Genomic DNA, 12,368 nt, shown 5'->3' on the forward strand with positions numbered 1-12,368 from the left:
TTTCTGCATAATTCTTATTCAGATAAAGAGTGTTTTAAAATAACAAAAAGGTACAACATTGTTATTAAGGACTGATTTTTGAGCATTTCTTGTCAAAGAATCTATTTACTTGTTGTAAAAACCTATACATTTCTTTCCTTAGCTCGTCATGTGTAGTGCATAATGTAATGAATCTTCTTTTCTTCACTTCCATACCTTGATCTGTAGTTGATTCATGTAAGCTATTAACTGTTCTTCTCTTCCAGATGTTGATGAGTGTTCAAATGGGAATGATTGTCATGAGTTTGCACAGTGTGTCAATACAGAGGGATCCTATAACTGTTCTTGTTTGAATGGTTACACCGGAAATGGAACATTCTGTGAAAGTGAGTATTTCATTTTTAAGGAATTAATTCAGTGACAATTTTTGTCATGCATAAATAAACATACTTTTGGCATTAGAATCATTGTCTTATGTACCATCATTATCTGTACGTCATAGGTGATAGTGTAATAAAAGTGTTATCAAAATTCCTTTACATTACTATGTATCTTATCTGATTAAAGATGAAAATCGTTTCTTTTGGTTGAATAGGACCACTATTATGTTAAATGAAATTAGATGTATCACTGTAAATATACTCATACTATTGCATATGTTACTTTATTATGTCGTTGCACTCAGTATGATTTATTTTCAAAGCATTTTTTTCATTGTGCAAGTAATCTTATTTTTTAGCAGGCTTCCGGATGCACCATGTGAGAGAGAGAGAGGGAGGATTGAGGAGTCCTAAAAAGGACTTTTGGTAATCTTTCTTGAGGGTGTGTAATCCTGAAAAGGACTGTTGGTGTAGTCTTGAAAAAGCCTGTTGGTTATCTTTCTTAGCTTATAGTTCTAAGGAGAACTATAGCGCTTGGAGAGGATGGGTGGTAGGAGTGGCTTGACGTTTCGAACAGGTTGACTATCCGTCGTCAGGAATAATCTTATTTTGTTGTTCAAGTTAACTTCCTGATATTTTAAATATTTGCTCATTAATTTTGTTATCCTGAAAAGGGGCAATTGTGATTTACTTCTATCAAACTTATTTCCCCAACAGACATCGATGAATGTGTAAATGACACCACCTGCATATCACCAGCGGTCTGTGTTGACACCTCTGGAAGTTTCATCTGTGAATGCCCCAGTGGATATGACCCTACTGGAACCAGCTGTATCAGTAAGTTAGGAATATGGTTCAGACTATTTACTCCTCATACCCCCCCCCCCCCCAAGGCCCCATCTGGCATTCAGTATTACATCCAGAGCTGCAGATCTTGTTCAGTGCCTCTATACCCTTTGATGCATATTGTCCATAGAATTTAAATGAATTTGTTAGATAATTGGGTATATTTCATTACTCAATCATTACATGGAAAACAAATCAAACAAGCTGTCATAGGGTCACAGCTGTTTCAGAGAATTTGTTTTAGGATGGCTGATAAGATATTTTCTCAAATTTCTTGTTCACATTTCTTGTTCACATTTCTTGTAAATGTAGCTTTATTTACATGTATATATTGAAATTAAATATTTTTGTCACAGTTAATATTCAAGAAACATACTTGTACAAACAATGTTTAATCTTTTCAAACATTTTCTGATTATTCTTCTACAAATTTCAATATAAAGGCCACAATTTCTTGTAACTTTAAACTTGTATATCTATCACTAGTTTTCCTTGTGTACATTAGAATAAGATTACAGTAATTATTTAATTCTCTAATTTCTTTCTACCCAGACATCAACGAGTGCACCCTGTCTCAGAATGACACTCGTCGTCATGAGTGTGATACCAATGCTGCTTGTATAGATCTCCCTGGGAGTTATAACTGCTCCTGCTTAGCTGGTTACCAAGGCAACGGACTCCAGTGTGAAGGTGAGTGAATGGAAGTTGTGAGACCACTGATGTAGCAGAAGTTGCGGTGATATTTGATTATTGTACACAGCATTATTGTCTGTTAAGTAGCGTACATAGCTCAGTGTAGTGATACATTAAGATGTGTTTGGCATAAAAATGGCATACAATCTACCTATGATATTTGATTATTGTACACAGCATTATTGTCTATTAAGTAGCGTACGTAGCTCAGTGTAGTGATACATTAAGATGTGTTCGGCATACAAAAATGCATGAGATCTGTTGCAAAGAGACAGAGCTATAATTTAGCTGTGGAGCTTGCATATACATACCTCTAATACATGTACCTTGATTAATTTAAATAATACCAAATCTGGAAATCAGACGGGCTTTATGTGTTTAGATAATCCAACATCACCAACAACTAATGACCATGGATTGAAAATTTACTACTGGGTACTTATTTCTTCCCATAGACGTTACACAAGGCCCGCTTAATTTGCTGCATGCACTGTTTCAAAGTTAAATGGTTGTGTTAAAAAGTACTGTCTCTTTATTGACCTGGGTTTGTCTTTATATTTTGCATCAAATTTCTCCACTTTCAGATATCAACGAGTGTAACACACCAGATGCATGCGTCACCAACTCCCAGTGTACTAACATGAACGGGTCCTACATGTGCACATGTGATGCTGGTTACCGTGGTGATGGTCGCATCCAGTGCAATGATATCAACGAGTGTGATGAGAATCGTATCATCTGTGATGAGAACGCCAGCTGTAACAACATGGTTGGTAGCTACACCTGCACATGTAATGATGGATTCACGTCTAATGGAACTGGGTGCACGAGTAAGTACAAATCCCAGAACTAGTCTCTCAACTAAATAATAATAATAATTTAGCTTTTATATAGCGCTTAATACAAATGTCTCTAAGCGCTTTATAAATATACTATTACCCCGGTCATTGGATACAGTGCATGCCCGCACACAATGTATGCATAATCTCCACTCCCTGGGGAGCATTCCAGCCAGCCAATGTTGAAAAGAGTTGCTTATGATCCAAATCAATAGCAAGTCCCCGAATCATGATCAGTCACAAACCTTTACCAGACATAAATGAGTGAATAAAAAACAAATAAATATTTCCTTTTATCTTTTGACATACATATTTTAGAATAATATCAATTTCATCCTTTTAACCCTATTTAGCCCGGGCTATTTTGAAACTGCATAGCCCGGGGGGGGGGGGCTTCTCAGGCCCCCCCCTATGATCTCGGCCGTGAAACGCCCGATCGCCGCGAAAATTTGCATACATGTCAAGTGAAGTGTATAGAATACTATGGTAATTTCAATTTTTTTGAAAAATTCACTCATTTGCATATTTATGGTAATTTATGCAAATAAGGTCATTAAATTCACATTTTTGCCTCTAAATCAGACATTATTCATATTTAAGCATTCTTTCTCACTACATATATTTGTTAGACCATTTGGAATAATAATACAACACAAAAATTTGAAAAACCAGGGTTATTCCTTATGTTATCTATTGTTTTGATAATTTCTTATGTAATTTCTTTGTTTTTTTAACTTATGTATTTTATTGTTTTTGTTGTTTTATTTCATTTCCAACTATAATTCAACTATTTTGACCCAAAATAAACACCTAAAATCTAAACAAGACCAAATAACCAATGTTTTACCTCTTTATTTGAAAAATGAGATTTCCATATGTTTTGTACACAAATCACAAAAATGAGCGATTTTCGGGCTGACATGCGAAGACAAAAGGACACCTGACTTTGTAATGGTAGGTCCGATTTTCGAAAAATTTCTTTCAAAAGTTGCGCAAGACTCGAAAGAAAAAAGTCACAAAATTTCAGTGCAAGATTTTCTTGCGTTAAAAAATTATCGCGAAAAATGTCGAGGGGGGGGGCTTCTCAAGCCCCCCCCCGGGCTAAATAGGGTTAATACAGTCAGACAGAACCTTGGTTTTTCTTGTCTTGAGCTTGAACTGTACTCCTGATAATGAATTATAACCTGTTTTTTCTCCCTACCTTATTTTCAAGATCCCAAACTCTCACAGAACCCCTGATATCTAATCGTCATTTTACAATTATTGTAATCCTTTACCTTATCAAATATGTATTTGTAATGTTGCATTATCTTCTCCCCAGAAAGGGCCTTATAGATTTAACATATCTGAAATGAATGCTTGTTAGACATTTTTACCCTCTGCAAGATGGACAACAATTGATCCTTTGACTGCTGCATTATCTCAGTAGATCCCGTTCTCATTGGCAATGGGTGACAAAACAAAAAGTCATTCTTTCGGTTTCCGGATGAATGAAAGTTCCACTGGAGATATTGAGGCCTTTCTAGCCATGCGTTTAACACAGTAATGATATCTCATGTTGCCTTCCAGATGTTGATGAGTGTGTAGAGGATACCCTGAATGACTGTCATCCCCTGGCTACCTGCACAGACACCATAGGAAGCTACATCTGTACCTGTCAGACTGGACTCATCTCCCCTGAAGGAGCCAGAGGCAGATCATGTAATGGTGTGTATTTCAATAACAATTCAAGGAAAATAAAAATGAATTCATGTATAACAGGCAACAAAAGATAAAATATACCAACCAAACTGAACATGGTAGTTTAGTCACAGCACTAGAATGGAGAGTGCATGGTTCTGGTCTAGAAGCTATCAAGAGCTCTGAAGAAGAAAGCACAATTATTGCTTTTTACTGAGAAAATCCAGAGAAGGCTTCTGTGAACCAAAAAGTAATTAATTCTCTGATTGTCTGAAGTGTTGTCAATTTGCACTGGTCTTTCGCTTGTCTATGAAAGTTTGTTTATATCAAAGATTATTTAAGGGTTCTTATTGGACAGGAGATGCAGAAGCTATGAGAAATGTCTGTCCGTAAAAGACAACATTGAAGTACATAAATAATAGAAAACAGCTCTATATCACAAAGCTTTATGTTTTGTTTTAAATCAGCAATAACCATCAGCATCATCACAATTATTTTTTGTTCTTATCCTTTTACATCAGATCTTGATGAGTGTTCACTAGGTATCAGTACTTGTGATGCAGTGATGGAAGATTGTTTTAACACCTACGGAGCCTTCACGTGCAGCTGTGCTGATGGCTATGGACTCAGCAGTGGACAATGCCAAGGTATACATTGGTATTGCTGTCTACTTCCCCATTAAACTGAATTATGAACATATGGTTTGAGTGATGAGAACTTATTTTCATTGAAACAGGGTATATGAAGAACAGATGAATCTTTGAAAGAGCCTTCAGATTACATTTGTGTGCTATGTATAGTCATCTTGAATACATAAGTACAAAGTTTTGTTTAACATGATTTCAAACACATTTAATACCTCCCTTACTAAGGTACAGCAACACAATGCTCAACTCAGAATGAACCTAGAGAATCCTCAAAGTTGAAAGAATCATACTTTTGAAGCAATATTTTTTACAGAAGGCCACTTGTTTACATGCAGGTGCCAAAGTGTTTCAGAACATCAAGTATTCTTGATTATGATAATGCTACGAGACCAATCAAAGAATAATACTTCCTCAGTGATTCATTACTGTATTTATTCATTCCTTATTTTCATTTCTTTGATAGATGTTAATGAATGTCTTGATGACCCTTGTGATAGCCAGGTGAACACCCGATGTGAGAACCTACCTGGATCATACCAGTGCGTCTGCAGGACAGGTTACTATGTCGTCAACTCTCAATGCTTGCGTAAGTATATGCATAGATATCATTCAAAAAGTTTTTGATTAGTATTTATTTCCTATTAGTATTTCTATTCCCCCACAAATCATGAATATAACACATCCTGAAATAGGAATGATTAAATTTGGTCATATGACCAAATAAGTTTTATTTTCTATCTATGAGAGCTTTATATACATGTACTGTACTGCATTCATTTGAACTGTACTCATGCATGTATCTGATTCTTAGACAGGACAATTGTGATAACCAACATAGTGAAAGAGGATTGTAATTGTTAAACATTCGTGCTAGATACAAGAGCCTATTACAAATTATGATGGAATATGATGCAAATGTACATTGACTGCCTTTTAGTAAATTGTGTTTAAAACGATGTCATACTTTACTGCTCGTTTAAGTGTGGTAATTCATTTCTTCCATTTTACCCCCAATCCATCCATCCATGTTCCACATATCTGTTCACCAATCTGCTCACCAATCTATTTATCCGCTTCATCAATTAATTTAGTCCTTTCTTCATCCATCTTCTATCTTTGGTTTATCCATCCATCAATCCATCTAACTATTCATCTGTCAAAAAAAACCACCGATCGGTTCACCTCATAGACAACTAATGGAATCCTTTTGATGAGAACTTTCCCTATTATATATTATGTATATTTTGATCACAGCTGCCATGTCAATGCTTCTCTCTGCGACCTTCACTGATATTGCTGGATTGGAGGTGCTCGGACAGTACTTTGTTTACAATGATTTTGCTTTGTACATACCCCAGCTTGAAATAGATGTGAGTATAATTATATGTTTTTAAGTCTGATCATTAACAAAGATGTAATATTATACAGATATTGACTGGCAGGGGAGGGGGGGGGGGGGTGATATTATATATAGATATTAGATAGCTTAGACAGATATCGAGATGTGATTGGTTCAGAGCTCGTCACATGATATCGATTGCGAGGATCTATTTTCTTTTCTCCCTTGAATTTTTTTTTCTCCCTCAAAATGTTTTTTTTTTGAGAAATTTGTTTTTCTCTAATTTTATTTTCTCGAAAAGTTTTTTTGATAATTTTTTTCTCTCAATTCTCCCCCCCCCCCATCTTTTTTTTCTCCCTAATTCCCCTCCCCCCCCCCATTTTTTTCGTCAATTTTTTTTCATCTCACTTTTCTGACTAAAATGTCTTGTTTCAAAAAAGGAAGGAAGATAAAAATATAGTGAAATGTCTACAATTTTCTTGGATATAGTCATTTGGAATCCACAAGGTGAATAGCACACTGATTTTGTGTTTTGATTATCCTTCTTGTAAGACAAATGTTAATACTCTCCATTCATGTAAATTGTATATCTCCTGGGAGGCGTTTCACAAAACTTTACATCAGTGACAAATGACAGTTTTTGTTATGAGCTACTGAAATCCTTGCTTCTGATTGGTTATCAACAGATTTGTCACTGATTTTTGTCATTTGTCATTGAAACAAGGCTTTGTGAAACGGGTCCCTGATGAGAGCCAGAAGGGTATTAACTTACATCCTTTACCTCAGAGTACTAGTAGATGTTCTTCCTGCCCTCAACAGATGTTTCCTGTCCTGTAATACAATGTTTGTTTCTGTAATGATCCTGACTGTCACTAATTTCCTCTGAAAATACTTTGTCCTCTAGGTGGACACCCTCCTCCAAAGCGCCGGTCTGACCAACTACACGGCTGTCTCCGTCTCCACCTCTCGTCTCCAGACATTGGGAGTTGAGGTCGAGTTCATCCTGGACTTCCTTGCGACATCTACGACCACGAAAGATGAGATTCTAGTGGCTTTCCTGGCAGGGCTTCAAGGGAGAGATGATATTATCCTGCCAGATAATGTCATTATCAGGAGTACTGTGTTTGTTGGACAGCCAGGTTAGTCCATAACAGAATTTGTTATTTGGTACCGGATTTTTTTTCAGGCTGCAAAGGCCATTTTTGCAAACAATAGACTTTTGGAGTAATCAGGATTTTGATGTTGAGCAACATTACCGTAGTAAATTAATCTATGAAACTTTAACAATACATCCAGGGGGGTGTTTCACAAAGATCCCAAGTTGAACTTATCTCTAAGTTGGACTTAACATTTATGGAAAGCCATTAGCATCTTTAAAAATATTTTGTAAAAGTTATTTTAAAAGGCATGAAAAGTTGATTTTGTTCATTCATATTTTCCATTATCTAGGAGATTTCATGTTCTTGATGTGGAATTTATAAAAAGTCTAAAATACTTGAATTTTCGCTTTTGAATATATTTTATTTTAAGGCTACAAATGGCTCTCCATAATTTTTAAGTCCAACTTAGAGTTAAGTTCAACTTAGGATCTTTGTGAAACACCCCCCAGATATTATATGAAAACTCTATTTTTTCCTCCTTGGAAATCATGATGGTAACTTTTGGTCAATTTATAGAGATAAGCATTATTAGGTCAATAAATTGACAGTACTTTTGAACATTACCATTGAACTTTGAAATGGAAATTATTTCAATGAAGTTATATCATTTTTTTTACACAGATACAAATCTTAGTTGGTGTATTTCACATACTCTCTTTTCTTAAGTTAATTCATTTAAATACTGCACATGTATGTGTAGGCAAATTGAGGCTTGGTTGAATAAGAAGAATGAAATTTATGGGGAAATATGATTCATCTTAAAAATTGTACAATGCTACATGGTCTGTTGTCCCCATTATCCATTAATAAATTACAAGAGTGAAATATTGATGAATTTGTACAAAGTTGAAGGCTTTTCTAAGTGATGGATTTTCACAGATATTTTGTGACTTCTGAAAATGATGGATTCTGACAGATTTGGTGACTTCAGAAAGTTATGGATTCTAAAAGATTTGATGAAACCTGATAAATTTGAAGACTTTTTTTCTTTCTTCTTTTCTTGAATACAGTGATTAATCCATGTGTGGAGGAGACAGACAACTGCACAACAAACTCAGACTGTATCTTCCTTGGTACCTCTGGAAACTATACTTGTCAATGTCAAGATGGATTCATGGGAGATGGATTCACAACCTGTACAGGTACTGGATGAACAATTGATTTTTAATACACCAGGGGCAAACTACTCACGAGTTATGATTGATTCAAATCAATCGCAACAGTGCCATAGTTTACTTAAGATATGGGAGATTGTAAACTTGCAATTGATTGAGGACTAGAGATCCAAACAGATCAATGGCAAGTCTCTATCAGTCAGGGCCCTGGTATACTATATGGCAGTACATTGTGGAGCATGTACATGAGATGTTAACTTTTAAAATGACACCAAGTTTAAGAACATGTATCTCAAATTTAATTGCTAGAGACAGATTTTTAATCAATTTTTATTTTATTTTGATGAAAAGATTTTCAGTGAAAACATTGTTCCTTCATATCAGTGTTCACATTTTATCAATATTCTTGAAAAGAGAAATTCAAGTTTTAGCTTTTTAAGTAGCTAAGACCTTCATTTGCAAAGAAAGAATTACTCAGTTTTGGGCAAAACTTGTTTATATTCATATGAAAGATGATGGATGGCATACTCTGAGGAAAAGTAAAGATAAGATAAATAAAAACCTGACTTTGGGTATTACAGTAATCACTTGGCAGTCAAGGTCTTCTTTAATAATCCAATCATTTTTTAGGCAAAAAGATGTCATATATTTGAAAGATGTTCATGCGTGGGTATATAGTCGTCCAAGAAGTAGACAACTTGCCGATCACTACATAACACTGAGATAATGGGTATAACACTCCTGTGCGTACGTCCGTGTGCCGCCTTCTATATGCCCACACTTGAGTAACTGTAATATGACTATTAAAATAATTTGAAGTTACAGTACTTTCTTCCCCGATGTTTGGTAATCCAATAAACTTTCCTGCTTCAATTTTCCTTATGTTATTTTTCTGCTTTTCTGATCATATCCACATCTGTTTGAGATGTATCGTATTTATCAACATTACTTTCTTCTACACAGACATCAATGAATGCCTGAATGACACGTCATGCACAAATGAAGGAGAGAGGTGTGTTAACACTGCCGGAAGCTATTCTTGTGACTGCATGATAGATAGAGGTTACATTGCTAATGATGGAGTATGCACATGTAAGTCTCTAGTAGTTTGTAGGCTGATCTTGTCTGTAGTCCCAGGTAGTCAAAATACAGTCTGTGTGAAACAGGTGCATTATAATTTTGCTCACAAAACTACCACCCCTGTAAAATTTCCAAATAGTCTATCAGAAGATGTAATGAGCAATAAGCTGCTACGATTTGTTGAGTGCATATTTTGTCTAAAATTCAGTTCCATGGTAACTGAAGCACACCTTAAAGAAGTTTAGACTAAAAGTTAACAGCCCAAATTAGAAACTGACTGGTTTGCAAAGGGAAAATAAGATATGGAGATTGATGATCTCAGTGAAGACAAGTAAACAATGATTTATAGAAGTTGGGTGGGACAAAGGAGGCGTGATAGCTCAGTGGTAGATACATGTAGCAGTGGTTGCATAACTTGGATGTCCCCTTGTTCGAAACCAAGTCGATGTGCTAGTGCCCTTTGGTAAGGCATTAATCCTCATTACTCAGTCCCTCGGAGAGGACTTAACGCCGTTGGTCCCCTGGTTGCTTACTGACAAGCACACCCATGCTTTCTTAGCAGTCGGGTAAAACAAACACACCAAATGACATTGGACCAAATGACCATTTACCTTTGCAGAATTACTTATCTAAGGTAGATATTAAGTCTATCAACCTCTTTTATTCCCAACACAGTATATGAAGTATACCGTGGCCAGCTCACTGTCAATTTTATCAGCGGTCTCCCAGCTATTTTCACTTCAGACCTCACTGACTCCTCTAGCCAGGCTTACTCGAGTCTAGCTTTCTTAGTCAGCAATGCGGTAAGTTTATGTACAGAATATGTACAGTGTATCATTTGATGATTTCTGCAATGTATCTTTCGAGTTAGTCAGCTCATTAATATACATTTTTGTGGTTTTGTTTTCCAATTGTTTTTGTACAAATAAATCTTGCAGGAAAGTATGTTTAACCTGTTACTTACTTGAACCAGGAGACTCCTGTATTAAGCCTGTGGCAATGAGGAAATTCAGTAGTGGATTAATATTCAGATTGCTCTTTGTATGCATGTAAATAATCTTGCATGATAGTGTCAGAAGTACTCTCTTTTTTTCTCTCATTTTTATGACGGCTCTTTTTGGATATTCGATAGTAAAAAATAATTAGATTACTTTGTGGCAATTTGTTTATGTTTATACCTCACTGTTAGTTTACCAATGCTGTTTAAGAACTAAATCACCCATTGCTGGCATGTATCTTAAATTTTGGCTTGCCGTATAGAGGTTTGTGGATAAATAGATGTTCATGTGCATGGTATAGAAAAAAAAGAGAGATAAAAGAATGTGTTTTTATGTAACCATTTCAGATACGATATCTCTTCCTACTGGAGCCAAACCTGCAAGACTTCTTCCAGTCTTGCACGGTGTCTGGTTTCACCAACGGCAGTGTGGTGGCGACATACTATGTTTCCTTCACCCAGTCGGTCAATATTTCAAGCAGCTCCCTCACAGCTCTCCTTGTGAACACCCTTGAGACTGGTGTCATTCTTACTACAGGCATTGCCTCTCAAGGGAATATCAATGTAGATATTAACTCTGTGGAATTCACCAGTAAGTAGACATTTCACTGTTAAATTCTTCCGAGTATTGTACTACCGGTACTGCATTTACAGTGTACATGTAAATAGTTGGTATTTAATTCAATACTTCAGGCAGAAATATTTGAATTTTACTCAGTTAGGAAACATTAGAATTCAATTGCATTGTTTGGCTTTCATACATACCTGTATTTAACCTAAAGTTAAAATCAGACAAAGCCAATTGTTTTGAAAACCTGGAAGTGCATCCGTTATTCTTGTCAAAGAAATACTGTAATTTGATGATATTGTTTGACTTTTTCAGAAATTACCCAAGAGTGCACAATCACTTTCTGTTTCAATGGAGGAATATGTTCTTTGCAGAATGGATTGAAAGTCTGCCAGTGAGTATAAGCTCATTTTTATTCTTTTCATATAAAGTTACATGTGTTTACCCATCTCCCTACTTGTATTCAGATTTTAAAGTGCACAGTGGACTTAAAGGTATAAGACAAAGTTTTGGTATGGGGTCATGAATTTGGTTCAAATGTTCAGTGATCATTGTCGCGGTTGAAATCGAGTCTAAAGTTATGAAATTGTAAATCATAATCTCGTTATGTTGTATAGCTCCCTCTCAAGGTCAAGATATTAATAAAGCTATAATGCAACTAACTCCCATCTCGCCTTTTATGTGCATTTTATGCAATTTTAATATTGCAGCTTTTTTTTTTTTTTTTTTTTTTTTTTTTTTTTTTTTTAATATAAAACCATATCACTATTAATTTCATTTCACCAAAGAAAGTCGCTCGTGGGCTTGATTTCCGAAGCCCACGCCAAAGCTATACACGAAATTGACTGGCGCAAATAATCTTTGAGATTGAAGAGCGCCATCTAAACGAAGAACCAACCAACCAACCTATAAAACAATGTTTCTTGACTAAAATCGACCGATTAGCTATTCCCGTTTGGAAATTATATTTCACAACTACATATTCTGAGATTTTCATGGTCGCAGCTACCATTGTATGGCCGTAGGCGCTATTTGAAAATTGTTT

General features: G+C 35.6%; 1 protein-coding gene across 1 annotated transcript in view; it reads left to right on the forward strand.

Annotated features, from left to right (window-relative positions):
• Nucleotides 1–12,368, forward strand: part of LOC100888627 — a 201,883-nt gene that overhangs the window by 136,993 nt on the left and 52,522 nt on the right. Inside the window, exons 85-98 of the mRNA XM_030997330.1 lie at nt 246–365; nt 1,077–1,196; nt 1,758–1,895; nt 2,483–2,728; nt 4,307–4,444; nt 4,939–5,064; nt 5,528–5,650; nt 6,319–6,434; nt 7,308–7,542; nt 8,574–8,705; nt 9,642–9,770; nt 10,434–10,561; nt 11,104–11,347; nt 11,639–11,717. Of these exons, the coding sequence (XP_030853190.1) occupies nt 246–365; nt 1,077–1,196; nt 1,758–1,895; nt 2,483–2,728; nt 4,307–4,444; nt 4,939–5,064; nt 5,528–5,650; nt 6,319–6,434; nt 7,308–7,542; nt 8,574–8,705; nt 9,642–9,770; nt 10,434–10,561; nt 11,104–11,347; nt 11,639–11,717 (2,074 nt within the window). The remainder of the gene's footprint in view (nt 1–245; nt 366–1,076; nt 1,197–1,757; nt 1,896–2,482; nt 2,729–4,306; nt 4,445–4,938; nt 5,065–5,527; nt 5,651–6,318; nt 6,435–7,307; nt 7,543–8,573; nt 8,706–9,641; nt 9,771–10,433; nt 10,562–11,103; nt 11,348–11,638; nt 11,718–12,368) is intronic.

This window comes from Strongylocentrotus purpuratus, unplaced genomic scaffold (genome assembly GCF_000002235.5).
Source record: "Strongylocentrotus purpuratus isolate Spur 01 unplaced genomic scaffold, Spur_5.0 spur5_scaffold_4, whole genome shotgun sequence".
Lineage (NCBI taxonomy): Eukaryota > Metazoa > Echinodermata > Echinoidea > Camarodonta > Strongylocentrotidae > Strongylocentrotus > Strongylocentrotus purpuratus.